Genomic DNA, 27,911 nt, shown 5'->3' with positions numbered 1-27,911 from the left:
TTCTTTGGTGCTATACGCATGTTTGTATGTATGAGCCTTCGGCGATGATTTTATTGCACAGACGTATCAACTTGTCACTTCTGACAACATTAAACTGCTCAACATAGCTCACTTGCTTACCAATGCCAATTGAGATTCTCCTGCGGACTGAGACATGCCGAGGAAACCCTTCCCCGAGCTGGATCCAGCATTGACGATCCCCCGCAATACAGCATATTCAGGCTAATATAATCCCTGGCAAATGCTTCTTTATGCTCATCTCCTCATTATGTGCATCTTTGAGGATACAACCCATTGGCTATGTCCAACCACTGTGCAGGGGTCCACAGGACTTTTACTTGAATGAGCCATCCGCCCTCGATTTCGGCTGAAATGATGAGTGATATCAGCATGAGCGGATGGCAAATACAATGCATCTGCCCATCGGTAGAACCCTCAATGAGCCGATATCAGGAATATATAAATATTGTCGATAACCTCGTTGTGGTCAAGAAGAACCACCAAACCAGCAACACAATGGCTGGCATCATGTCGTGGCACAATGGGAAAGCCATCGCCCTCTTCGTCTCTCTGGCCCCTGTGGCTCTATCTCTAAACACCTTTCCGGACTGCACAAGCGGTCCCATGAGCAAGCTCGCTGTCTGTGATACATCCCTCGACGTGACCACTCGTGCTCGGTCACTGGTGAATGCCATGACCTTCGAGGAAAAAGTCAACAACACGCAATACAACTCTCCCGGTGTGCCGAGACTAGGTCTACCCGCATACAACTGGTGGAGCGAAGCATTACACGGTGTAGCAGGATCGCCTGGCGTCGAGTTCGCCGACAGCGGCCCATTCAGCTATGCCACCTCGTTCCCCCAGCCTATTCTCCTGGGTGCCACCTTCGACGACGACTTGATCAAGCAAGTCGCCACCGTAGTAAGCACTGAGGGCCGAGCATTCGGTAACGCTGGTCGTTCGGGACTGGACTTCTGGACGCCGAACATTAACCCCTTCCGCGATGCGCGCTGGGGCCGGGGACAGGAGACACCCGGGGAAGACCCGCTGCACGTCTCGCGATATGTCTATCATCTTGTTGATGGGCTGCAGAATGGCATTGGCCCGGCGAAGCCCAAGGTTGTTGCCACATGCAAGCATTTTGCGGCGTATGACCTGGAGGACTGGAATGGCGTCGTGCGCCATTCCTTCAACGCGGAGGTGTCGACGCAGGATCTGTCTGAGTTCTATCTCCCTCCTTTCAAGAGCTGCGTTCGCGATGCCAGGGTCGATGCAGTCATGTGCAGCTACAATGCGTTGAACGGTGTGCCTGCCTGTGCCGACTCCTATCTGCTGCAGACGATTCTCCGAGAGCACTGGAAGTGGGATGAGCCCGGCCACTGGGTCACGAGCGATTGCGGTGCTATCGACGATATCTACAATGGCCATAATTACACAAAGACTCCAGCCGAGGCCGCTGCTACGGCGCTGAAGGCAGGCACGGATTTGGATTGCGGCACGGTGTTTCCTAAATATCTTGGACAGGCTGCAGACGAGGGTCTCTATACCAACCAGACGCTTGATACGGCGCTTGTTCGGCTGTACTCCTCACTCGTGAAACTGGGGTACTTTGATCCCGCGGAGGGTCAACCCTATCGCTCCATCGGGTGGAAGGATGTCGACACCCCTGCCGCAGAAGCACTCGCCCACAAGGCGGCTGTCGAGGGCATCGTTTTATTGAAGAACGACAAGACCCTTCCGCTCAAGGCCAAGGGCACCCTTGCCCTGATCGGACCATATGCCAACGCAACAAAGCAAATGCAGGGCAACTACGAAGGCCCCCCGAAGTATATCCGCACGCTTCTCTGGGCCGCTACCCAGATGGGATACGATGTGAAATACGCCTCCGGCACAGCTATCAACACAGACAGCACAGCTGGATTTGACGCAGCGCTCTCAGCAGCCAAACAAGCAGATGTCGTGGTATACGCAGGCGGTATCGACAATAGCATCGAAGCCGAAGGCCATGACCGCACCACCATCGGCTGGCCTGGGAACCAGCTAGACTTGATCGACCAGCTCTCCAAGATCGGCAAGCCCCTCGTCGTAGTCCAGTTCGGAGGCGGCCAAGTCGACGACTCGTCTCTACTCTCAAACCCCAACGTCAACGCTCTCCTCTGGACCGGGTATCCCAGCCAAGAAGGTGGATCCGCCATCTTCGACATCCTCACTGGGAAGATAGCGCCTGCGGGCCGCCTGCCAGTAACACAATACCCAGCAGACTATGTCAGCCAGGTTCCAATGACCGATATGGCCCTGCGTCCAGGGTCGAACACTCCGGGGCGTACGTATCGGTGGTACGATAAGGCGGTCCTGCCATTTGGCTTTGGTCTACACTATACAACTTTCAAGATAACTTGGCCGCGTAGAGCCCTGGGACCGTATGACACTGCAGCGCTGTTGAAGGGGGCAGCCAAGAACGTACCAATCGATAGGGCTGCGTTCGACACCTTCCGCATCCAAGTGACCAATACTGGGAAGACCACGTCGGATTATGTGGCGTTGCTGTTCTTGAAGACTACTGATGCTGGGCCGAAGCCATATCCTCTCAAGACGCTGGTGGGGTACACTCGTGCGAAGCAGATCAAGCCTGGCGAGAAGAGGTCGGTTGACGTCGAAGTCTCACTGGGTTCATTGGCGCGGACAGCGGAGAATGGGGACTTGGTGCTGTACCCGGGGCGGTACACTCTGGAGCTGGACGTGGGAGAGAACCAATATCCGACTGCTACTTTCACGGTGAAGGGTAAAGAGATGGTTCTGGACAGCTTCCCCCAGCCTCCGGAAACTCGGTGATGTGAGCCAGATTCTCGGATGTGGGTAGGGGGATGCCGCCGAGAAGATTATGTAGCGAAGTGGATTATTGTCCTGCCTAAGGGAAGCGTCCAAAATACCTCTCAAGCTACATAGCCTTATGTCTCGGTCGTATACATATTACTATAGTCAACACGCCTTCCAAGTCCTTGTTTTTTATCTCCAGACATGAGAATATTCTACTACCTACTACCCTGCTTAGTCTGTCCTTCAATCATATGAACACGCTGAAAGAATCTCTCATTGAGAGCCACTCTGGTAAACGCCCCTTGCTTTCCCGTCCAGAACCTCTTGAACGTACTCCAAGTCTCGTAAATTTAGAATCTGGATACAGGTCCTTATTAAATTTAATTTTATCTTGAAAATAAATTTTATTACTGGCAGAATATCATGAAATACTAACATACTGAAAGACCTACCGATGTTATTTTTAGTTATGTTCCAATGGCTTGCCATACCAGCCTATCTTAGTTGATATAAACGCGGGACGGACCCCACCACATATATGCGGTCGTGGCGTGAACCAGATCGATAAGCAGTCAGTGGGTCAGTTACTACTCCAGCCAATTTCAGGCTCACAAAAAGGGACTGGAGAGCGCATCTCAATACTCGGTATTGATTCAATGGCCTCTACCGCACCTACCCCGCAACTTGCTACATCGATTGGTGAGCGAAGTGACAGAGACTGAAACCCCACGACGAGGCACGCAGTAACCTGTCTTTCTTGTCCAATAGGAGGGATGCGATTGAGCTAAACGACGTTTGGTGATTCAGCCTCGGCGCTAATCTCAGCAAAGTGCCTTGGGCGGTATTAACAAATAAGACAGGCTATTTGAACACCTGCCCACCTCGCCACCTAACCTTCAACTGAAAATCACCGACCACCATCTCACATATTATCTGCTGCAACTCTGCCAGCGTACATTCCGCTTCCAGAGTCCCTCATGGCGGATCCTCTGAGCATCACTGCTTCAATGCTGGCTGTTATCACAGCTGCCGTTCAGTCAGTCAAGTCGCTCCACGGCACCGTCAGGCGCTTCAAGGATCGCGATAAGTCCCTACGCAGACTTCAAAATGAGCTTGAGGACCTCACAAGCATCCTAGGCTCACTGGGAGAGGTAATGAATGCAGATATGTCGATGTTGACTCTGCTTCAGGGCCCTGTTGAGCGTTGCAGCCAAATATGTCGAGAATTTGAAAAGGCAATGGAGATATTTAGTCGAAAGTCAACGACAGGCTTTCGTGATTGGGCAAAGCTGGAGTTCATGAGGGGTGACATCAACGAATTTATTGACAACATTGCGGGATACAAGTCAACGATCTCTGTTGGACTGGGTACTATTACTATGTTAGTCAAAGCTCCACTCCTGCATGAGACTTTACTGATCTTCTTGGCATAAGGCATTCTTCCAAGGTGTCCGAACGAGTCCTGCAAGAGTACAATGAAATGATACAGGACACGGCCTATGATCTAGACATTCACCTGCGACGGATTGACGAAAAATTGGCACGTCTCACGACTCAAGATGATAATGCCTCATATGTGAGCATTAATCTGGAGGATGAGAGGGAGGTGACGAAGCAGTGTCTTCGCATCTGCCAAGATGCGAAGAGTTTCATCGAGACTTTAGCACAAAGGGAGTCTGCCGTGCTGCAAGAGGCCCCCCGAAATATCAGCCTAGACTATGTGCAGGACCGCTTTGAAGCTCAGCTGCTGACACGCCAAGCTTTGGATGAAAACAGAGCTGGTTTTACGGGCATCATCAGGCGCCTTCAGGAACGGCTGGATTCCCTAGTGACAAACACGGACCAAAACGACAAGGAGCGATTGGCACTGCAGGAAGATATTCAGATTTCAAGGCAATGCTTAGAGGTGTGCAACATGGCCAGTGAAGTCTCTCGACAGAAAATCTACAGGATTGGAGAGGTAGTTGCCGATGGCGACAGTGATCAGGTAGTGGTGACTACCCTAGCTGATTTATTTGATATTAAGAAAGCCCTGTCCAAAGGTAATTCGGCACAATTAGTTGGCTCAATGACGGAAGATGCTCTTCGAAACCTGACCGACAAGCGTTACAGCAGCCGCTTTGCCGCAGTTGCCACACAGTCTGCTGAGGTTACCACTCCAAGCTCTCCTTCCACCCTTGGGACGCAGAATGACAAGCCTCCAGTTGGCATTAGCGAAGGGGGGCTTCCTCAACCTCAACGATCGGGGCCAAGACGGGCTAGACCGTCTCCTAATGAGATGAGAAAACGGGCTGTGACTGGTACGGCGCAGAGCGATGACGACGAGTAATCCGAAGCCCCTCTTAAGGTGTTTGTCAAAGTTACTCAGGAGATCCGTCAACTCGAAGCTGGTTCTGAGCGGGGGAAGAGCATTCGTTTGCTTGAAGCGACGATGGCTAGGGTCTAGGTCTGCTGAGCGAATGGATAGCATATTATCCCCAGGATGGAGGGATATTTCAAAGTAGGTATCTGAAATAGTCCGAAAAATTTTGTATTCACTGTTCCGTATGCGACGGCTCCTGCATAAGTTTGTATAAATGGCGTCTTAACGGCTCATTGGATACTGCCCCTTCAGAGATGGGCAAAGAATCTCATACAATGCCATGAAGGACAGCATGTGATCCTTTCCATCCTGGAGAAAATTATTGATGCAACCATAACAAAAGACATAACGACAATGCAAGTATCCAACTTGAGTTGTAAACAAGGAGGGAAACCTTACAAAGATATGATTGCCCTAAAATGATAAAGTAAAACGTTTGGCTTCATTACATTGTTAATATCCCCCGTCCTAAGCTCAACCGCCAACCTAGATTAACCCAAACTCTCAAATGAATACTAGAATTAGTAGATATTCTCGAATGAGAAGATTTGCAGTGGGCTGCCAAAACAGGAGAGAGCTGATATTATCCAGCTCCGTCCCTGCCTTGACCGACCTCTGACGTGCTAAATCCACATTGACCGTCGTATTTTGTAATCCTCTCGCAACCCCAGAGCGAATTTATCCACACTTCCTGCATGCAGCAATGGATACCCAAGACGATAGAACTGTTGACTTCCTCATTGGTGTCCATGCCTCATACATTGAGAGGCTATGAGAGGTTTCCTTGCTTTCTGCTCCGTGTACTCATAGTCACGCCCCCATGACTGACATCAGGGGCTTATTTTGATCACAGACTTCGACAAAGAAAGAGAGCAATGGCATTAGGCTCTACTATTTTGTATACCGGTAGCACTGGTGCATGCAGCCTCAGTGGATACTGATGTTATTCAAGAACCAGTGGCAGCATGCATGACATTGGCATGTCATGATTATTGCGTAGCAAAGTCTATCCTGTCGACTTGGGCCAGCAAATCTATCTATGATGAAGGATATCCCTCAGGTATGGTTATGGACTCGACGGACTCGATTGGTTATGTAATAAGTTGTTTATTTCCCATGAAGAGACGCCATGAAGTTATTCTGCCTAATACTTTCCTTACTCTTCCTCCTATAGGAAGAGGTATGAGTAGAAGACCCTGCCAATTTCTTAGCAATCCAAGTATGTTGCTCACTGTTCTGGTTCAGGGATGTTGCTCTTACTCATAACCGAGTAGACTCCATAGATGGTAAGGAGCTTTAAAGGAAGCCATATTACGAACTGACTCCATGGAGAAGAACACTGGCCGACGAATGCTACAACATGTTTGAATAGGATTAAGCTTCAGCACCTGCTGGATTACATTTCAAATAAAGTACATACTAGAAACTTGAAGCCTATTGTCCTTCTTTCAATCGTCAACACCCACTAACTTCAGCGATACATCCCACAGCCTCCTCTCCTTCTCCGGGCTATACGCGTACGATGCATAACCCGGCGCCCACGGACCTCCGCTCGCGTCATGCGCCTCAGCAATCTGCACATCCTCAAGATACTTCCCACCCATCCCCTCAAGGGCTCTGGCGACAGCCCCCCAAACCGAAGTCGCAGCACCCTGCTCCGGGCTCTTAAGCCGAGGCCCCAGAGTTGGATCCTCAGTGAATCCGCTCTGCTCTTCCTCGGACAAGTGCTGCGCCAGTCCGGTCATAATGCCACCGGGCTGGACACTAAAGGCGCGCAGACCATGCGAGGCATAGCGCCGGTCGATCTCATTCGCTGCCCACACCAGCGCGCACTTGCTCTGCCCGTACGCCTTCCACCTGTCGTACTCACCGTCGAGGTTGAGGTTGTCGAACTCCACCTCGGAGTACCGGTGCGCGATGGACGAGAGAAGAATCACGCGGGAATTCGCCTGTGAGGTCGCGGCGGCCAGCAGCGCCGGGCGCAAAAGGAGGAAGAGCAGGAAGTGAGATAGGTAGTTGGTTCCGAGCTGGGTCTCGAAGCCGTCCTTGGTGCGTCCTTCTGGGGTGGCCATGACGCCGGCGTTGGCGATGAGGATATTGAGGGTCTTGGTTTTGGAGAGGACCTCGGTGGCGCAGGCGCGCACGCTGGCGAGGGATTCGAGGTCTAGTTCGAGCAGGTGGACGCGAGGAGAGGATACCAGGTCGCCGAGGGCTTGTTTGGCTTTGTTTAGGTTCCGGGCTGTCAGGTAGAGGGTTGCGCCGGTGGTGAAGAGTGTTTTGGCCGTCTCGACGCCGATGCCTGAGGAAGCGCCGGTGATCAGGATCGAGGAGCCGGTTAGTTGGCCCTCCAGGCCCTCGTCGTGGATGATCTGCATGGCAGTTGGGCGAGCGTCCCCTGGGCCCTGGGGGTTCTTGTGAACGTCTGCATAGCGTGCTGTCATTATGCTGTCTGTGATCACACTGAGCTTGAAAGAAATGATAGTAAATAATGATCTTGGATTGATGAGGGACTATGGACACCAGACTGGAAAAGACTATGAGGCGGACTTTATACAGAAAGTTGTCACATAGAAAGAACCCTTTCAGCTGGAGTTTGTCGTTATAACCATGATGATCTTCTTAACTCCAGATTCTCCATCGCCTGATTATTTAGGGTGCATGCAACTTGCAAAATCCGAGGAATGTATTGATCCCGCATGCACGGGCATCCATGGTATGGAGAGCAGTTATGCTTAATTCCGACTTCCGGGTTTAAGATGGTTGGAACAATTCGACGATTCTCGCCAAGTGTCAGCTTACCCACAAAGTCAGTCATCAGCCTCGTCATCATCTATTATCAGAGGAAAATAATCTTAATCATTAAGTTCACCTCCTAAGCCACTGTGTCAGCTAGAACGTGTGACACTCCGCATTAAAGGGCTACGGAATTAACGAAAGATGCGGACATCTCTCCTATAGCACAAAAATATACCCTTAAACGTAGCTGGGATCACAACCCACCAACGGGCAAGTCCTGCTGGACTTAGTTTATCTACACTACCTTGGTGTGTAGATGAAAGCGATCGTACTTAGTATGACAATGTGGACAAAAACAAGAGAAGGAACGAGAGTACTGGAAGATAGTTTTTCTGAATTACTGTACATACATCGGCGAGCCCTCATCCTGAACATAGACAGAACTGGTAGCAGGGGCTAGATCACCGACGCTGGCCAATACTCCTCTTGCTCGACATCATCTTGACACTCTCCTCATAATCGCTCGTTCCATGGTTAGGATCCTGATCGTGCGCATTTTTCGCTCCACACTTGGACCCATCCTTGCCTCCACCCAGCGGCCCATCAATCTGCATAAACTCGCGCTTATCCGTCGCCTTGAGCATATTCTTCGCCGCCTCAGGGACCCATCCGTTAATAAAATCGCCATGCCAGCAGTACGACGAGCCACACGCCAACTCCAGCGGCGGGGTGCCCGACCACCCTTTCGGCAGAAGCTTGCGCAGATCATAGCGAATGGAGAAGCGCAGCTGTGGGATGCGCTTCATGCCGGCCGGGCAGCGGTTCGCGGGCCTGAAGCTGCCGCTCCAGTTCTGGGTGCCCGAGTAGGCGTAGTCGAGGGTGTCCGGGTTGACGCAGTCCGGGAACAGCAGGATGGACTGCAGATGGGTAGGGCAGGTCTTGGTCGGGAAGGCAGCGACGTCCTTGCCGCCGTCGGTGTTGGAGACGCCCTCGCACATCCACTGGATGCCGTAGACGCTTTTAACATCGGCCTGGGACGTGCCCTGGGCGTTGCCGGCGACGGCCTTGAAGTTCTGGGGGAAGGGGATCTCCGCGTCGCCGATGTTGATGTAGTAGGCGCTGAAGCGCATGGGGGTGATGGGGGTGTGTTTACCGCCTTCGGTCAGGTATAAGGTTGGGACCCCTGGTTTGGTTAGATTAGCGTATGATTTCAGACGGAGAGGAGAGCGTACAGTAGACGGAGAGGTCGTTGGGGTTCTCGGTGGTCGAGCAACCGGCCTGGAGCTCGGCCGAGGTGTTTGTGTTGATGGTGACGGCATCGGATCCGAAGAAGCTGTGCATGTGGCTCTTGTATTGGCCAGGAAGCACAATGGGATCAATGTTCTTCAGCATGAACTGCTCGGCGACGACCACAGTGTAGGCATGCGCGAGTCCAGCCGCGGCTACCAGGGAAAAGAAATACATGGTGAAAGAGTGTAGAGTCGATCAACGACTAAGCCGATTGAGAACAAATTAACTGAAACAGAAAGAATGACTGGAATGTGACTGGAAAAAGCATGCAAGCATGGCGACACGCAGGTTTATATCTTATTCGCATAGTTTCGCTACAAATAGCGCAGATAGCAGAGCTTCAAGTTGATTGCGCTCACAATGCCAGAAAGCAGCCCCTCAGTCGCAAGTTGATGAATATAGCACCCTGAAGGACCCTAATTGCCTAGTGCGACCCCCATTCGGTCTCACCACCAGCCTCAAGCGCGTGCCAAGGGACTCCACCAACTCCAATGTTTCAAGGAAGCTAACCGGATAGTTTGATAAAAGTGGACATGTTCTTTTAAGGTAAAGGGATTGGTCACCTTGCAACTCCCTTTTTCCCTTTTCCGGTACGGTAAAACAGTAGGTCTCAAATCGTCCGTAACTAGCGAGCAAAGCTCAGCAATAGCGGACATGCTCCGTTGAAGGTATCTAGACCTGAAGCTTAGACAAACATTCGTATTCGTAAATGATACTACTTTCGTGCTCTCAAGTATCTTGAACATTTCTTTTCAAGTGCACACGCCAGCGGTCATGACCGACATTAGCTGAGACTTATCACTACGCTTAAAATGAGTCCAACTAGCAGCTGTGTCCGGAGAACAAGTACCCGGACACTTAATGGTCATATGGAGAAGATTACTAGCATTACTTATAAATTCCCGGAGATAAACTGTAAAAAGCAAGGGAGGAGAACACACTGTAGGATCTTGTCGGGCACAATCGTGAGGGTGGCCGTCTAGCCCCAGTACTGACTCGCATGCAGGAAATATCGCTTGATTCGGAAGACATGAAACAGGAACAGGAGTCATTGCGTTTAACAGAGAGTCTAGATCAGAGGGACATGCGAGGTTCGAATAAGAAAGGCCAAATCAAAGGATTTTGAGTCAGAACTCGTTTAAGAGCGCTTGATGTTTATTATTGGAATAGACTTGTCCCGGGCGCATTTACGCTCAGTCGACATTGTCGGATAATACAGGCCATGACAATGTATAAGAGAGGCAAAGGACCCAATTTCCAAGTCAAATACTTTCTACCAGGGAATTACTCTGATGATTTTGAGATAGGCTTCCATTACATGTCGCCCGAGTCTACATTCATCCAAGGAGCGATAGTTCGCTACCATCTTAAAACTAGCGTGAAGTGTCACTCCAAGCATCGAAAGTTATAATAGACATTGTGTCCGGCATCAGGGATGATTCGATGCAGTCTCCATTCTGTCTTACTCTAAGATGGGCGTCTGTAATGGGAGGTTTTAGAGGCGCGTTGATGCTGTAGGGGTGAGATTGCTGAAGGCTTGAGTGCCTCTGAGTAATCCCGACATGCGCGACCTGATTTTCAACAGGCCCTGCATTCCGACTGAGTCTGATCACACTGCAAGACAAGATCAGCTAGAGAATAAGAAGCATCAAGACCACGGCACATACTGTTTTGCGCTGGTGCAGTCGGATCATCATTGTGTTTGTCTGGATGATATGAGTAATGCAAATGACAAGTCAAGGACCAGTAGGAGCGCTACGGACAGAAGTGCTGTCTAGCGCGGAACGCCTGAAGTCTTAGTCGAGTCTAATGCGATATGGTATTTTCCTCTTTTGATCTATCCACGTTGCTCTTACTATTGTTGCGTCAGCACTAGCCTTCCCTGGTATACCGGAACGGTTGCAAATACACATCTGCAGCTGACCTTGCCAGGATCAAGATCTAAGGATTGATGATATAAAGTTCTCTTGAGATTCCGGGTGAGATTTGATTCAGCGATCTTCTCTCCTCAATATCCTAACAGAACAACAGCTGCAAGTCCCTTCAAGATGTCGGAAACTATCCAGCCCATCCAAGTCTGTATTCTGAGTTTCGAGAAAATGGACCTGGTCGATTTCGCCGGGCCACTGGAAACGCTGTCGCATGTTCGAGGCCCGTCTGGCGACCGTTTGTTTTTCACCACAGCCGCCGGCCCCAGCGACGAAATCACCACCCTACAGGACCTGGTCATCAAACGGAACATCAGCTTTGAGCAAGCCATGTCTTCCCTGTCACAGTTTGACGTCCTTATTGTCCCCGGCGCAAGCTATCTGGTCACGAAAGAGCTCTGTTCTACGGACTCTCCGGTCATCCAGATCATTCAGAAGTTCTCTTCTCTGCCGAAGGATGAATCTCGCGTCCATCCTCGCCTCCTTCTCTCAGTCTGCAGCGGGGCTTTTTTCCTCGCTTCCGCAGGCATTCTTGCAGGCCGGCGCGCGACCACCCATTACACAATTATACCAGAGCTAGAGGAGCTCTGTGCAAAGTATGGGCAGACGGAGGTTGTCCGGAAGAGGTTTGTCGATGCCGGCTTACTCGATAATGGAATGCGGGTCATCTCATCCGGAGGGATTTCTAGTGGCTTTGACGCTGCGTTGTATGTTGTGGAGGTTCTCTGTGGCTTGCCCTGCGCCGAAATAGCGAGTGATGTGCTGGACTATCAGTGGAGAAGATCGGAGGGATTGTTTTAATAGTCAAAAGAATCAGTAGTTGATGAACGTGTTTATTAAGAATGGGTCATAGCAATGCTAAATCTCCGTCCTAGTTGTGGTCCTTTCCTGGTGTGTGGAGGCATTCGGCTATAGGAAGCGGAAACTGGGATATATATTCTTCTCTAATCCTGACTCTTCGGGTTGTTATTGATGTAGTACTCCGGGAAAGATTATTGCAGTGTCTCTGACCCATCAAGGAAGCACGCCGAGAAAATAGACTAGAAGTGATAACCTTAATCCCATCCAGTAAAATGATTGGTTATGCATAATCGCTTCCAAGTTTTGTGTTTACTGATTGACAGCGGCACATGACGAGATGATGAAAGCACGCGTTTAACACTGATATAAATGATCGACCCGCCACGGTGCACAACTCCACACTTTTCCTCTTCAACATCACATCTCGACACATCCAACAGCGACATGCCTCGCCTCGACGACAGCACCGAAGCGCTCCTTCGAGCAGGCCAAAGCGCCGAAAGTACGGTCAAGCGTGCTTGGGATGGCTTCGTCAATTTCGCAGTGCGAGACAACGTGCTCGAGGTGGCATTGGGTTTGATGTAGGACTGTCACAACCTCTCAAATGCAATTGACTGACATCGATTAGTATCGCTCAAGCATTTACCAAGGTGGTCACTTCTTTCGTCTCCGATATCATTCTTCCCATTGTCGCTCTTCTTCCATTTTTGCATCGCAACATGGACGAGAAGTTTGCCGTGCTCCGACGCGGGCCGCATTATGTCAAGGAAAAAGGGTACAACACCCTCGAGCAGGCGCGAAACGACGGCGCCCTGGTACTGGCTTATGGGTATGACCTTCAACAAGATTATCCGACAACTCATATGGATTTGTTGAGCTGACAATGTGCCAGGTCATTCCTCGAGACAGTGATCAGCTTTGTTGGTGTCAGTCTCACATTGTATGCGATCGGGCAACTCTATACGTGGATCTCCCATGATCAAGTTATTAAGCAAACAGTCCGATGCAAATACTGTCGGAAGTACATCAGTGAGAAGGTATATGCCTCTATTTCAATCTGGAAGATCCGGAGTTCTAATGTGTTTAGGCATTGCGCTGTGTCAACTGTACCAGCTGGCAGGACGGTCGCGAGGATTCGCCTCAGCAGTAGGTAGAACTTTTTGGGTAGAGATGTTACTATCAATCAAGTACAGAGAGCCAATAGCATGGACATTTTTTATCATTATTCTGCATCATCTTCTAGTTTGATTTGACCTTATTGATATCTCTAGACATGGGATGACGATATCATGTGAACATTAGGAATGTATTTGAGATAAAGTGGTCTATGTAGCACGTTATTTCTCCATCCTCCAACAACTGGGCTTGTGGTTTAGTGGTATAATACCCCCTTAGCATGGGGGTGGTCCGGGGTTCGATTCCCCGCGAGTCCATTTTTTGTCTTTTCGATCTAATTTTCTTCAACCTTTTTTGCACCTTTACTCTGCAGGGTTCATGGTTCTATTCTCAATCGTGGTCGAGTCTATCGCTTGAAACACGTTTTCAGTCCATATTAGATCCTTTTGTAGCCATCATTGTATTAGAAGAGTTAATAACCCTTTATCTTGGATTTATTAAAGCCTATAAAATTGAGACATAGTGAGGCTTCTTTATCGAAATAGTTGAGAGGAGAAACACGAGGAGGAGAGCTGAACAGCATTACTCTAATGAACGTTGTGGCTGCCAGCCTGTCAGTCTATTACACAATCCCACTGCGGCACCTCAGACATCAGGTCACCTGTTGCATATTCCGAAATCTCAGACAGATGCTAGCAAATCCCGATTCTGCATCAGACGCGCTACCACAAGTAGCAAAGTACCGACTAAGAGGCTGACACCGGAGTAGATAGAAAGCGAAAGATACCCGTATTTGCCAGCCAGTTCGCCACTGATAGGGATGCCTGCCATTGCGCTGTGTAAAGGTTAGCTTTGCATATTGGAAGATGTAGGTACATACGAAAGAGATGTAGATGCCATGACAGCACCGATTGATAAGCCCAAGGTGTTTGGTGTAGCGATTTGAGCTGCACATGCTTGTTGAAGGGAGAGAATGGCCTAAGAGGGTGTCAGTATTTCTAATGAAGGGACCAAGGCTGGATCAAGGCGTACCCCAGAAGTGAATCCATATGCGGCAGACCAAATTACCAAGCCTGCAACAGATGTGGCAGTTGTCCAGCATAATGCGATGATACCGGATAAGAGTGTCGCAAGAATGCAGGTGTTGAACCGACCATATCGATCCGCAAGAATACCTGGAATAATGCGGCCGAAAAGGGACGCTCCGTTGATAATGGAGATTGTGTAGAATGACAAGTCGGCGGAGAAGCCCTGTGCCACGGCATAGGATGTGGTGAAGAAGAAAGGGGAAAACATGCCGAAATAAGTGATGAAAAATGCCAGGCAAGTCACCTGCATTTTGGGCTCTCGCAAGATCGAGAATCCTGTTCTGGGAGTACTGACAGGCTTCTGCTCTGGGATCACAGCCTCGGTGGCGTCTGGTCTGTCTGGCAACCTCTTCGTGGCTATTGGAGTCTTAGGAGGCCGACAGCAGAGGCAGGAAATGGCAAGAAGAGGCATCATCATGAATCCAATGATGCGCATCGTCCATTCAAATCGAATATTGGGCTTTTTCAGCAGCTCGTTAATGACAATGGGCCAGATAACACCACCTAGGGATGAACCTGCAATGACGATTCCCATAGCGGCTCCACGCTTGATCTTGATATACTGACCGACGAGAGCAAGCATGGGGCAGACCAAAAGTGCTAGAGACGCACCGAGCAAGATACCCTGTGCAAGAATAAACTGGTAGAATTCCTTGCAAAGCGAGGTCATCATGATTGAGAATACAGTCCCGAACGAGCCAACATAGAGCAATAGCTAAGCGGCCTGTTAGCTACATAGCAGTTAAAATGTAGTACGAGGGACTCACCCTTGGTCCAAAGGCGTCAAGCAGAGGGCCAGACACTACGGACACGGAGAAGACAAAGAAGATACTGAGTGCCCCAAGCCATGCGATTGTCGATTCAGACTTATCCGCAAGCTGATTCTTCGCATAGTATTCTTCGAAGACACCAAACGAGTTCAAGAAGCCCACAGTGCAGAAAAGTCCGGTAAAAGAGCCCAGAATGGTCAAGTTCGCTCGTGGTCTAGAGAAATGCCATGAGTTAGTCCGTCCCGCGAAATTTTGTTTTGTGCTGTTGAGTTCTGTGCGTACGTGTACTCGCTAGGTGGCTTCTCGTCAGTCATATCGATTCGTCGCTCCGATGTCATTTGGTAAACAAGGTAGCTTGAATGAGGAGAAAGACGATCCTCTTGTTGTCGGACGGTGTGACTGTAGTGGGTGTTTGATACGATGAAGAGTCCGCTATGGAGTAGGAGAAGACATCGTTATATAATGTCAGTCATTGAGCCTTTACTGGGCGTAATACAGGATAGTCGGAGACTCCACGGAGGGACAATATTCAAGGCTGGAATTGAACAACTGTATTCCCTACCATTAACATCCCGCGCCGCCATGGACAGTCCGCGGAAGCTCCGATGACACAGGGAAGGCCGACGCAACCACACCCCGTCCAATGTATGAAATTGCTGCGGACAATCCTAAACAAGACTGACGGAGGTTCTTAATTCTCATCCTATCTCTGAGCAGATTCTGCTTGTTAGTGAGGTGATATAGCCAGACAGCAACATAATACATTTTTGACTGACACGACTGTGGAACACGTGACTCCCCTGGTCCGGTGGTCCCTATGCTCTTTTCACCTGTATTGTGCAATAGGGTGTTTAATATTATCATAGGAAGAATATAGTTAATAGAAAAATTTTGTTAGCTTTACTAAAAGTGTCTTCCTATTTCCGAATTGATGCTAAAGAAAGAAGAGCTATGGCTATGGCCTGAAGGCACTAATATCATACCAATACCATAATATGGCTACTTTGAACGCTTAGACAGAGAAGGTTGAGCCAGCAGTAGATAAGGTGACAGGGAGAACACCATGCTATTATGATTTTTAGTAACTACCAAGAATAGGGAGGGCGCCTTTAGATAGTTCCTAAAGCATCACAGCCATCTTAGCAGGTGTGGGAATATGCTTCTGTAACAATGCTTAGGAATAGAGTTTCCGCACCCACAATCGACGCTACTTCATTAATCTTAATGCTGTGATTGGCTGCAACCTTGAGTTAACCAGAAGTCATCGCGGGAGGGTTTCTCAGCCGGATGCAATTTGCTTCCGACGGAAATCCATCCTGTTGTCGCACCAATATCGAGAAGCGATAGGTTGATGCTCACACGTCTTTTTGGTCCGCGTTGACTGGTTAGTATTCCTCAAATATTTCATCTTAGCGGCCCACCTTGATTTGAATCAGCGCATTGTAACAGTCAGTTACCAGGTGTCTATTGGGATTGTTTGTCGGCATGCAGTCTACAGCAAAGGGCAAGGATTTGCCACTTACTGAACGAGGTAGAAGAACCGCCAACGTAAGAGAATCTTGTCCAGGATTGTGAGTCTCCTTAACAGCTTGCGGTAGGCATGTCTACGATGTCAACAGAAAAAGAAACGATGTGACGGCAACATTCCTCAGTGTACCCCGTGTGCAGAGCGCCATTTGACTTGTATTTACCAGGGAGTGAGACGGAGAGGTCGAGGGAAAACGTCAGCTGACATCTTGAGACCAGCTCTTGTCATCGACTAACTCTACTCCAGAAAAGCCTATTTAGGGAAGCTCGAGACTCGAGTTAGGGAATTAGAGGCTTCTGTGCGCCGTGCGGCAAATGCTCCTGTGGGGTCGGCGAACAATACCATGGCGTGGGCAGAGGAACAGCAGGCACAGACGGCCTCGGGAACATGCGAGAACAGGACTGAGTCTACTTTATCAGGTGCGGGGAATTCATTCACCACTGCCTCCCGCAATGAACAGAGGCACGAGCCGATTTATTGTGAGTCAGAAGCAAGGTTATCTGGGCCATCGATAATATCCGATGGTTATGAGAGGGTAAAATCGGCTCTTAGGGAGAAGTTGTTCAGAATGTTTCCGGAGCAAAATGTGAGAAAGCTCAGGTTGGAAGCAAACCGCGGCCCTTTCACCAGCTCGGTCTTTATCCAACTCCCTCCAAAATCCCAGCTCCAATCCATGTTTGAGGTGGCCTTTACTGAGGCCAATCACGTCCTACCGCTATTTGATGTCCCTGTCCTAATGGATCTTCTGGAACAACACTATTCAGACCCTACTGTTCCACCAGGGAAGCAACCTGGACGCTGGGCCATGTTGAATGCTACGATAGCGGTCGCGATTCAGCTGCGGACTGCCAGGGGCTCGTATAGCGAGATGACGGAACTGTCGTGGCAGTTCTTCAAGAACGCATTCAGCATGTATTCAGTCATTGCCCTACGAGCGGCAGACGTTTTAGGCCTAGAAGCGCTTCTTGCCATGGCTATATATACGCAGGGATCGAGTGATGTACGAACAACGTCCGTTCTCGTATATGCGGCCGCACGTCTATCATTGACGTTTGGATTACACCGAAGGGAATTTTACTCGGTCCTTGACCCTGCCGCCGCTAACCGCCATAAGAGGGCCTTCTGGATTGCATATATACTCGACAAGAGCGTATCTGTAAACACAGGGTTGCCCTCTGTATTTGAAGACGATGCGATAAATATCGACTACCCAGATCAGATTCTATCTGCGTCTTCAATGGATGGAAATGTCCCGGGAACTAGCATGTCAGCCTCTGGTTTTCGATTGAAGGCTGAACTAGCGATGATTGAATCCAGCGTCGAGAAAAGGCTTTACTCGGGATCGGTTGGAAGGCAGAATGTACATCAGCTTCTGGACCTTGTGGCGGAGCTTGACCATCAACTGGAGAATTGGAAAGCGAAGCTTCCGTCGAGTTTTCAACCTGATCGTATTGTCTGGCCAACGACGCCAACTGCCAGGGAGCCTATCATCTTATTACATTTTGCTTACTATTGCACCCTCAGTGAAATTCATGGCTTTGCAGCACACCTTAACCAGGAAGGCGATATTAGTGCAATTCGACAAATTCAGTCCTCAAGAATCATTCAGGCATCGGCAGCCTCCCAAATAATACATATACTGCAATACTTGCCTTATGAGCAACCCGGACATCTCTGGTACGTATGTTCCCCTGGGTGTGCAAAATATCATCCTTCTGATTGCCTCCTAGGCATATTCTACGCTATCCTATATCTGCCTGCATCACTCTGGTGGCGATAGTGCTTGAGAACCCTACAGATGCACAAGCACATTCCCACACGCGATACATTGGTCATCTCGTCGAATTCCTGTCAAGGGTCCAACAAGACAAGATCCTCGAGGTACAATTATTGCTGGATTTATGCTTCGAGTTTGAAAGACTAGCGCTCCATGCCATTTCAAAAGCAGCAAACGGCACGGAGACTTCCACTTCACCAAGCGTTAGTATCGCTTCAGGTCTTCCAGGTTATGGGCAGGCAAGTTACATTGACAATCAAGATGAGAAAAGAAAGTCCATTTTATTAACTATGGCGCAGAAAATTTTGTCTTATGCCAACGGCAGAGCTAGTAGTATGCAGCTTGCACACGGGCTTATGGGCAACATACCCCACCTATGTTCCATTGCTGCTAGGATTTTTTCTGGTCTAATTCCTAAACTGCAGATATCTCCATCTGCCAGCTTACTTTCACCATTGTCGTTAAATCCAGAAACGTACGGATTTACTTTTATGTAGATTTGGATGACGACCAGTCTATGACATTGTGACTAGAAACGATATGGCTTACTAGTCAATTGAGTCTCCTGATTTTGTTTCGGTCTCAACCTGTCGGCAGGCAGGTTTAGATAGGGTGAAGTGGGACACTGACGGTCTATGCAGTTCTGACTACATCAACTAAAAGGCTAAAAGCTCCTTGACTCGTACATGCAAACTTAATCTATTCCTAACAATTCCGGTCGGACTTGGATTCGAAATTCACCACACAAAGGTGCTCATGGTGGCCCCGAACAGCTCCCAGGATTGTGTCCTCTCACCCTTGTCGTTCCCAGCCGCGCCAGCACCGATTAGGAAGGGCATGAAATGCTCTGCTTTGCCAGCGGGGTGTGCCTCGTAGCTTTGAGGAAATTGCCGCCATGTTCTCAGTATAGCGGACCTCTTGTCTGCATCCGAAATTGCAGCAACACGCTCAAGCTCAGCTTCGAATTCTTGCGTTGACACGTCCACCTTTCCATTCCCCATTCTTTCTGGGAGTGCCTCCAAGACTTTTGCCAGATGGTGATATGAGGAGCCGCTGAACAAGAACACATAACCTTCATCTCTGAATCTTTCCATGGCAGCACCGTATCTGAGATTTTTCTCTGCCTCAGACTCATCTGATTCTCCCTTGAGTATGCTCATCTGGATGACAGGCAAATCTGCTTGTGGCCGCATGACAATCAAGGGCACAAACACCCCGTGGTCCCATCCTCTTTCAGTATCCAATATCGGCTGGAATCCTGCAGCTTGTAAAGTGCTGGAGATCCGAGCTGCTAAATCAGGGTCTCCTGGCGCATTGTATCGGTATTCGAATGCCTCCTGTGGAAGACCAGGTGTGCCAGCATAGTCATAGTACAGTTGTGGATTGGACGCTGCAGATATGTGAGGGTGCGTCGTCTCCCAGTGGGCAGTAAAAATGATGATGCCGCAGGCATTGTCGAGGATGTGGGCATGGGATTGCAAAACGTTGACCAACGGTCGTTGGTGGTCATTTCCCATTAGCACATAGGGGCCAGACCCATGGGAAAAGAACATAGCACGCGCCCTTTCGGAGCCACCCATCGCGTTGATTTGAACAGAAGATGGAGTAGGGAAAAGAACTCTGGATTCTCAAGTACTATGCGCTTGGATGCTTAAATATCTTTGAATTGTACCACCGGATACAAGAGCTTCCGAGTTCAAGCAGAGGAAACTCTTAGAAAGCTGCACTTTGCGTGCACAAATGTTTCATAGTCTTCATTGTCGGGGACAACATTTCCGATTGTAGGCGTGGGCAATTTGCTTCCGCAAAGCAGTTGCTTAGAAATAATGGCGCCAAATGACCGAGACTGGTTCATCTACAGACATAAGATGATTAACTGCGCAGATTATTCAACGATGATCGCCTCCGCGGACCTGACGTACGTTCCGTAACCATGGGTGCTCGGGTTAGTTAAACTCAACATGAGGATTTGTCAGTCGGATGCAATTTGCATCCGGGGTACGTATAGAAGTCCGAAGTCCGTCTTCTATACGTACCCAGGTCAACTCCAGGAGCTGGAATTCCTAAAACTTCACTCACAGCTCATCCTGGTTTTCCTCAAGCATTACCAAACAGAATCATTCATTGTTGCGCATCCTATCGCTACCCCATCGAGTGATACAGCCGTCTGAGGATGGGAGCACACATACTAGTTATTGGAGCTACTGGTGAGCCATTTCGGTTACAAATGATGTTTGAGGTTGACTTTCTCAACTTGTGTCAGGGCCATCGGGCTTAGAATTTTGCAACGCCGCAATGTTGCAAGGGCACACATTAACCCTTTATGTGCGAAGCCCAGCGAAGCTTCCTAATGAGATACGCAACAGTGCAAATGTCTCAGTTGTGAAAGGCACTCTGGAAGATATTGCTAGCTTCCAGCGCGCGGCAACTTCCGGTCCTACCATCTTTGTCTCATTTGCAGGACCCGTATCAAAGTCAAAAGGAACGGTACGTCAAAGAATCAGCCCACTCTGTTGCCTTTTGAATATACATGTTGATCTCGAATGGTTAAGCCTGTGACCGATGCTATGAAACGCATATTTCCTATTCTAGTGGAGAGTCACTACGAGAGGGCAATGGTTCTTGGCACATGCTCGTATCCTGCACCACAAGACAGAGGCGGTCTTAAGTGGAAAGCATCGGTTATTCTTATCAAGATCATAGGCGGGTCTGCTTATGACGAGTTTAGGGGGCTTGGTGAGTTTGTAGCATCTCAAGATGTCTCGCAACTTAAGTGCATCTTGTTCCGAGTGCCGTTTTTAACCAATGGGCCCAATGCACCTGTCAAGGCTTCATATACAGGAACTGGAGACGATGGTATGTTCTTGTCTAGAAAGAGTTTGGCGACTTGGGTATTGGACCATATAAACGGGGACTCTGAGTGGGTTGGCAAGGCGCCTGTACTGTCCAATTGAGCAAGATAATGGCATTACAGCATACGCCTATCTTTGTTGTCGTTTTACTGAAACCCAATGGATTATTAAAATGCCGTAGCTAAAACTACAGAGGTCAAGCTTATGAACTGGGGGTATCTCTTGATCAGGGGTCGTCATCCAATAGATTATGTACCCAGTAGGAATCCGTCCGATGTTCTTTGGGTGGCTAGTATATATCTGGTAGTTAACGTAATTCCCAGGTGAGTCGCCATTAATTGGCCATTCTCATTGGCAATTCGATCATTTAGATCAATGCCTTGTCTTTCCCTGTAAGCTCCATCTCGCATCTGGAGCTCGGCAGTAAGAAGGGTTCCCTCCAGTCGAATGTCGTTTGCTGATTCCGAGAAGTTCACACCGTCCCATATAAACCAACCTCAACATTTTTTTCATTCATTAGTAGGCAGGTCCCTTGGCATTATTTTCAAAAGTTTTATATAGAATACTATACCGTCTTCATTTCCAAGAAAATCGTTGAGGTCTATTCTAGACTCTGCCTCTGCCCAGTTACCGTCATTATCCTGCACCGTAGCGACGAGATTGTGTCCGTCTTCAAGATAGATATCCGAAGCAGAGGCCGCAAATGACATGTTGCAAAATCAGATTCAGAAATAATATAGTGAGAGTTCTTCAGGATTGACCAAGTATATCTTCAAACAAGGTAAGGCAAACAAAATAGCGGTTCGCGAGGTATGAATGTTCCAAAAGAAATAATGCAACAGCGTCCCAGACTCCCAGTTTATACCCCGCCGCTTAAATTAAGTTTGGACATCTTCTAGTTGGCACTTGGCCAGGTTTTGTGTTGATTATTATTTCATTGTTAGCCTGCACGGCCGCTGCGCATCCACAAAGGTGGGGTGGTTCACTGCATTAACCGGATGTTCAGCCAGCCACACCTCAATTTTTTCGCGAGGAGCATCCTGACATGCTGACGGGCAGGGCCAACCTGATGCGATCTATTACCTAGAAGAGCCAGACCGGCGGAGAATTTAGATCTTCGGCGTCAATCAGAACGCCTGGTTGGTTAATTATACCTGTGACCTGACTCGGGAAATCGGCCACGCAAAGCACCAACAGAACAGTTCTGAGTGTTAGAGCACGCCGGCATGGAGAGGTTGGAAATCCCACTCACCTACGTATCATGCATGAGACTAAATCCCCATGATGCCGATCTAATCCTTTGTATTCCAACCAACCTCCCCCCACCCCCTTCCCTTTCTATCCTCACAGTTTGGATTATGAGAATTTCCATTATATCAAGCAATACTTTCTCCCTCCAAACCAGGTCACGTCAAGCCTCGCTACCCAGTTCTGATCCAGGAAATGTTCATAATATTGTTAGGTGCTGTAGAACACCTCCGAGATACTGGCTGGTTTCAACCTTCACCGTCTCACGAACATCACAGGGCAAGCTTTACCGCTAGCCCAAGAGATCGAAATGTATAAGGCTACAGGCGAGACTCAAACTATGCGATGCTACCCATCCAGCGTTAATTCAGATTTTACACCCGCTCGGTCACCCATCCGATATTCAGGAATCTTCCTTAATGACTCGGGGATCCGAACCTGACTTTTGACAGCCGCTCGGATTCGAGACTTTAGTTAGTGTTTCGAAGAAGACAGATATTTGTTCTAGGCTAGGGAATTGCTGCTTGTGGTGTGCATGAACACCCTGTATGTTAGGCACGCATACGTTCAGGGTAATTTGCCTGAAGGTACTACTTCATCTATTTCCACATTTAACATTTCAACTCATAGCTTAATTAGGATCCCATATGGAATTCATTCTAGATGGCTAACACTACCATGGTTATTACACTATCAGGCCATCCATTAAATCTCCTCAGATATTGCTTGTTATACCTGGCTGAATCTTCTCCAGAATCTCCAACAACTCTTCGTGCACCCGTTGTTGAGCAATTGCTCCCTCTTTGCTCCGAACAAACTTGCTTGGCTCCTTGACCTTACATTCGCTCATGTATTGGCCGTGGCTCTCAAATCCAGCAGCTGCACTATGAACGAGTGTACGGCCACCGACCTCTGTTGTTCGCGCAATCAATGCTTTGGCGATCCTGAGCATATAGCCAGTCAATCCCTGGAAGTTGGAAATCAAGTTAGCATATCAGTCAAGGTGGCAGCCAGGGAAAGGTTGGATTGTGCTAGAACTATGATCGGATCATACCTTAATATCCCTGTCGAGCTCCGAGTGGCACAACCCGGGGTTAACACAATTCAGAATCACAGGCTCCGCTGCGTGTGGACCCTTTTCCATAGCTGCAGATATGGAACGAACGAGGAGAACTTCAAGAAGCTTTGAGGTATAGTATCGATCTGCAAGATATCGCTTTTCGTTTTTTTTGAAGGCTTCAAAGATCGACGATTCATGTCGTTCTCGGAATTTTGCCTTTTGAGATAATCAGCTCGGAAGACTACTACCTCAAGGATTCAGGGAGACACACATTTTCATGTACAACGGAGCTCGTTATCACTAGCCTTGATGCTTGTCCTGTTTTCTTCCCTGACCTTCTCAGAACTGGGAAAAGGCCAAGCGCGAGGAGAAATGTTCCGATAACATTGACCGTAATTGAAATCTCAGTTCCTTCACATTCCTCGTAGGTGTTTCGCAATACACCAGCATTCGCAACGACAACATCCAATCTGTCTAGCGAATCGCACTTTTTGACGAAGTCTTTAATGGAATCGTAATTGGACATGTCGACCTGCCACACCTCAACGATATTTTTGCGGTCCGTGGAGGCTTCGATGGAGGCCTTGGCGTCTTCACCTTTCTTGACAGATCTCACCGCAAGAATTACTCGTGCCGCGTCTAGTCGCACAAAATGTCGTGCGGCCTCAAGACCTAACCCGGTGTTTGAGCCCGTGATAATAACGGTTTGACCTGCGAACGATGTCGTAGGAAGGGGAATGGATTGCAGTTGTGCCGCAAGTGAAGACATGCTTGCTTTGTGTGCCTGGAGATAGGAAATGTAGTCATGGAGCAAGAGAGGCTGTAGTATCGGGGAAGGCTTTTGTATATCAACATTTTGACAAGCTTTGCATATTAGCATGTGAGTGTCATGAGATGCTATCAGATCACTGAACCACGGTGCTAAGCAACCAGATGGGCCTGGAACCACAACAAATTGCTCCGATGTCCGAAGGTTGGCCCAAACAATCGCAGCTAATCAGAATACAGTTATGAACTTTACTTATCGTGTGGCGGCAAAACATGATCAGCTACGGCTTTGTAAAACATGGCTCTCCCAAGTTATAGTCACAGGTGCAACTTACATTATGTCCGGTATCATGTTTTTCCCTCTTCCGTCGGAGGAATTCTGCACCGTCATCATTTTGCAAATAAGAATAGCGTGTTGGATGCCCAGTGATCAGTAATCAATTCAATTGAGCGTGAACAATCCATAATGGTCCCACCTCTCGCCAGAATGATCAATAATCTTGTCCGTTAGATCTCTGCGATCACTTTGTAACGTTCAGCAGGTCTTGGCCGCAATTAAAATCTTCCATATGAAGTATCATCCCCTTCAGTGTTTGCAGCTGAGTGAACTCGACCAAATGCAACTCTAACTATACCTTATATACTTTAGTAATTACAAAAGCAAGCATTCTTACTTAAGAAGCTCCTAAAATAATAATCTTAAAGCCCTTTAATACCTTTAAAACTACCTATCCAGTAGCTTATTAAGGGTTGTAAGATGGCTATGCATAGACTAACATAGTGTAGCCCTACTAGTAAGGAAAACCATGATCTATATACAGCTAATAAGAAAGAGAAGTAGAAAAGAAGTAATTTAGATATTAGATAACTAGATAACTCCTAAAAAGAATTTAGTATCTAGGAGGCTAGGGATCTTATCCAGGCAAGAAATAAGCAAGGCAATGAGACTAGGGGTTCATCCATTAGTTCTGCGCCTTTATCTTTTGAACCTCTAAAACATACGCCACTAAGGAGTCTAAATTACTTTATTACAGGGCATACTAGAGTTAGATGCCTACACATAATCCTAGCTAGATCTACTTAAATAACATTCTATTTTGGTAGATTTGGATAGCTTCGAATTCGAACGCGTTGAATTCAAATTGGGGGGTGGCGGCTCGATCGGGTTGGCGGCTCGGTTGGGAATTAAGTTAACTTAGTTAACTATCGCCAGAGCGCGAAAAAGCGGATGGTACGGCTCAACCTTGGAATAATAACAGGCCGGGATCGATAAATGCCCCTTTCTTAACATTCTGGGTTATGGGGACAGCTACTGACAAATCCCCCGTCGCTGTACGAGAGTTAGTTCTGGGTACAGCTTTCTGAAGATAGCCTTTCCTTCCTACCGAAGCATTGAAGAATCGCCATCGCTCGCCGCCTTCGCTTCGTCGAAACTTGTCAATAGTTTACACCCGATCTCCCTCGTCCCTCATAGTGCAGGGCCATGGTTAATCCCTGGACCAGCGACAAGTCGCGCCAGAAAAGCTGCAATGCTTGTGTCCGCAGCAAACGGCGCTGCGACAAGCGAACTCCGCAGTGCACTCGTTGCGCTGAGAGAGGCTTATCTTGTCTTTACCACAAGAACCCCGCGGCATCTGGTTCGGACGACTCTACCTCACACGCCGTGGATGTTGACTTCGAAGATCTTATTGCACCTGATGAACCGTCAATAATTCCTGGTGCCGAGTTTGAATTTGGCAACCCCTCAGTACGTGGGCCTCCTCTGATCCAAGAGCTGGTCGCTTCCAGTGCTGCTGACGCGGAGAACTCTCAGATGCCACTCGTCGGCCCAACACCCTCATTCGACCTGTCCTTTTTAAACTTCGACAACCTCCCGAATTACATGACAGACACACCCCAACCCTTTGACATGCAGCCGTGGCACGCTCTAGCAATCCAGGACCAGACGAGTATGACCGCGATATCCAGGATTTCCGGCTCGCCACTGCACGCTAATCACCGGTTTCCCATAGATGAAAGTCGCGATGTTTCTGTAAGTTATTTGCTGTCCTCGTGAACTGCGCAGTCCATCATTATGCTTAATATTGCCTGCGTTGCCACCTGTCCTACGCCAACTTGAATGTGCAATTCTATCTCAACATTGGAGAGCACCTTCGTCACCATCGAGACACTATGATGACTTATACTACGCAGCTGTGAACCCTATCTAGTGCTTGACATGGCTCACCATTCATGGAACAGGAGGACTTCCAACCTTGGAGGCTCTACCAGTCGGACTCCAAGATCGGCTTCATGACCAAGTCAATCAAGGAGATACCTAGTGTCTTTGTCCGAACCAAGGAGGCACCTTTTCTTCACCGCCACCTCTATCGTCAAAACATTCCGCGTTCTATAATCACCCTGTACGCCGCAGTGTCTGCATATGTCGCTCACAACGACAGCAACCGTGACTGGGCCCTGCGTGTCCTCTCCGAGGGAGTCGCTGATCTCCTGGCGGTGCCCAAGGAAGCTGCACACCGTCGTCATCATCACGAGACAACACAATCGCACGAGTCGACGACCACTACGACTGCGCATGCTCAGGCTCAGGGCCCGGCTGATGTGGGGACTCGCGCGGCAAATACAGTATATGAAAAACTAGCGAACACGCAGGCTCTCTGGATGTACCAAGTTTTGAGGGTGTTCGATGGGGATATTGGGCTCCGCTCCCAGGCAGAGCGGGATATGACTATTCTCGAAGCATGGCTCCTCGAGCTCGAACAATACAGAGACAACTTGGCAGAGATGTGTCTCCTGGAAGAAGCCGAGGTGAGGCAGAGAGCTCCCAAGTCGTGGGAGGTATGTTTCTAGCGCCACTTATTCTGCTCTCTAATGGCCACCCTGACTGATTTGAATGTGTATGCTCCAGAGTTGGATCATCAATGAGTCCCTCCGACGGACCATCCTCATGGGCTACTCATTTATCGCCTTCTATGCACTGCTCAAGTGGTCAGGTTCCAAGGACACCGACATGCCTGACCCGGGACATTTTGTACGCGTGCACCGGTGGACGGCATCTGGCTCCCTCTGGAGAGCTGATAGCAGCCCCGCCTTCTTCCTCGCGTGGCATCGACAACGGCAGATATTTGTGCAGAACTTTTTCATCGAGGACTTTGCCAAGGTGGCTAAGCCTGTGGATGTCGATCCCCTCTCATGGATCATGCTTGCTGCGTGAGTCTCATACCCCTCCTCTTCCAACTGTCCCCAAGCTTCTCTGGTTGTGCCTTACTAACTGGTCTTGTTCGCGTGTAGCTTTGTAGGTGTTGCGACGATGGAACAATTTATTATCGGGGATGGTGCATCCCCTCTTCATCCATCTACGACATCATCTCTGTGACCGATTTAGAGTTCCCTTTTTTGCAGATTCAAAGGCTCATCCACTAAGAAGTCTAGCCGTCATATCCAGCAGTGGTTGGGGGGTGGGTGGGGGCCCTAACAGGGAGGCTTAAGACGCATGTCGATGATGGAAAAAGGTGAATATAAGCTCCCTGTCCCCTTTACTCATATTGGGAAAGATGTCCTGGGTCCCTCTGCGCCGCGTATATGCTGCTAGGCGGACAGGTCCATATATGTGTCACGCTGGCTAACTACCGGATGAGCAGGATACACACAACGAGAGAAGGTTGAACAGCCAAGCCCCCTGCCTGTCGTATCTCAATCCTGAAACCAGCATGAGTATTCATGTGCCATCAACGGTCCCAAATATTATCCATGGTCTGCTTAGTCAAGTC

At 48.8% G+C, this 27,911-nt stretch overlaps 11 protein-coding genes and 1 non-coding gene across 12 annotated transcripts; 7 read left to right on the top strand and 5 right to left on the bottom strand.

The window, feature by feature from the left end:
- Positions 1–516: 516 nt before the first annotated feature.
- Positions 517–2,832, top strand: bxlB (putative beta-xylosidase; the record flags this gene model as incomplete). The annotated part of the gene is made up of 1 exon (XM_033562888.2): positions 517–2,832. The coding sequence occupies one exon, from the start codon at positions 517–519 to the stop codon at positions 2,830–2,832; it is 2,316 nt and encodes a 771-aa protein (XP_033418779.2).
- Positions 2,833–3,794: 962 nt separating this feature from the next.
- On the top strand, positions 3,795–5,146 carry ALT_2468 (uncharacterized protein; the record flags this gene model as incomplete). Its single annotated transcript, XM_033562887.2, has 2 exons — positions 3,795–4,198; positions 4,252–5,146. The coding sequence occupies 2 exons, from the start codon at positions 3,795–3,797 to the stop codon at positions 5,144–5,146; spliced, it is 1,299 nt and encodes a 432-aa protein (XP_033418778.2).
- Positions 5,147–6,627: 1,481 nt separating this feature from the next.
- Positions 6,628–7,620, bottom strand: ALT_2467 (uncharacterized protein; the record flags this gene model as incomplete). Its single annotated transcript, XM_033562886.2, has 1 exon — positions 6,628–7,620. One exon carries the CDS (start codon positions 7,618–7,620, stop codon positions 6,628–6,630), a length of 993 nt encoding a protein of 330 aa, XP_033418777.2.
- A 756-nt stretch (positions 7,621–8,376) lies between these two features.
- On the bottom strand, positions 8,377–9,379 carry ALT_2466 (DUF1996 domain-containing protein; the record flags this gene model as incomplete). Its single annotated transcript, XM_033562885.2, has 2 exons — positions 8,377–9,098; positions 9,148–9,379. The coding sequence occupies 2 exons, from the start codon at positions 9,377–9,379 to the stop codon at positions 8,377–8,379; spliced, it is 954 nt and encodes a 317-aa protein (XP_033418776.1).
- A 1,874-nt stretch (positions 9,380–11,253) lies between these two features.
- Positions 11,254–11,934, top strand: ALT_2465 (uncharacterized protein in cpoL 5'region; the record flags this gene model as incomplete). Its single annotated transcript, XM_033562884.2, has 1 exon — positions 11,254–11,934. The coding sequence occupies one exon, from the start codon at positions 11,254–11,256 to the stop codon at positions 11,932–11,934; it is 681 nt and encodes a 226-aa protein (XP_033418775.2).
- A 444-nt stretch (positions 11,935–12,378) lies between these two features.
- Positions 12,379–13,084, top strand: ALT_2464 (MscL family protein; the record flags this gene model as incomplete). The annotated part of the gene is made up of 4 exons (XM_033562883.2): positions 12,379–12,515; positions 12,563–12,763; positions 12,827–12,971; positions 13,022–13,084. The coding sequence occupies 4 exons, from the start codon at positions 12,379–12,381 to the stop codon at positions 13,082–13,084; spliced, it is 546 nt and encodes a 181-aa protein (XP_033418774.1).
- Positions 13,085–13,295: 211 nt separating this feature from the next.
- On the top strand, positions 13,296–13,367 carry ALT_t057. Its single transcript has one exon. It is a non-coding gene; the product is annotated as a tRNA-Ala (tRNA).
- Positions 13,368–13,731: 364 nt separating this feature from the next.
- Positions 13,732–15,222, bottom strand: ALT_2463 (putative MFS monocarboxylate transporter; the record flags this gene model as incomplete). Its single annotated transcript, XM_033562882.2, has 5 exons — positions 13,732–13,885; positions 13,931–14,028; positions 14,083–14,853; positions 14,906–15,122; positions 15,191–15,222. The coding sequence occupies 5 exons, from the start codon at positions 15,220–15,222 to the stop codon at positions 13,732–13,734; spliced, it is 1,272 nt and encodes a 423-aa protein (XP_033418773.2).
- A 1,557-nt stretch (positions 15,223–16,779) lies between these two features.
- Positions 16,780–18,216, top strand: ALT_2462 (fungal specific transcription factor domain-containing protein; the record flags this gene model as incomplete). The annotated part of the gene is made up of 1 exon (XM_033562881.2): positions 16,780–18,216. One exon carries the CDS (start codon positions 16,780–16,782, stop codon positions 18,214–18,216), a length of 1,437 nt encoding a protein of 478 aa, XP_033418772.2.
- A 734-nt stretch (positions 18,217–18,950) lies between these two features.
- On the bottom strand, positions 18,951–19,793 carry ALT_2461 (DODA-type extradiol aromatic ring-opening family dioxygenase; the record flags this gene model as incomplete). Its single annotated transcript, XM_033562880.2, has 1 exon — positions 18,951–19,793. The coding sequence occupies one exon, from the start codon at positions 19,791–19,793 to the stop codon at positions 18,951–18,953; it is 843 nt and encodes a 280-aa protein (XP_033418771.2).
- A 3,235-nt stretch (positions 19,794–23,028) lies between these two features.
- ALT_2460 (retinol dehydrogenase 12) lies at positions 23,029–24,142 on the bottom strand (the record flags this gene model as incomplete). The annotated part of the gene is made up of 3 exons (XM_033562878.1): positions 23,029–23,280; positions 23,368–23,589; positions 23,645–24,142. The coding sequence occupies 3 exons, from the start codon at positions 24,140–24,142 to the stop codon at positions 23,029–23,031; spliced, it is 972 nt and encodes a 323-aa protein (XP_033418769.1).
- Positions 24,143–25,624: 1,482 nt separating this feature from the next.
- On the top strand, positions 25,625–27,355 carry ALT_2459 (Zn(II)2Cys6 transcription factor domain-containing protein; the record flags this gene model as incomplete). The annotated part of the gene is made up of 3 exons (XM_033562877.2): positions 25,625–26,173; positions 26,383–26,979; positions 27,050–27,355. 3 exons carry the CDS (start codon positions 25,625–25,627, stop codon positions 27,353–27,355), a joined length of 1,452 nt encoding a protein of 483 aa, XP_033418768.2.
- Between the last annotated feature and the right edge of the window lie 556 nt (positions 27,356–27,911).

Source organism: Aspergillus lentulus (assembly GCF_001445615.1).
Source record: "Aspergillus lentulus DNA, contig: Alt04, strain: IFM 54703, whole genome shotgun sequence".
In the NCBI taxonomy this organism is placed as follows: domain Eukaryota; kingdom Fungi; phylum Ascomycota; class Eurotiomycetes; order Eurotiales; family Aspergillaceae; genus Aspergillus; species Aspergillus lentulus.
Note: the sequence above shows the minus strand (reverse complement) of the source record. Positions and strands in the feature narration are given on the sequence as shown.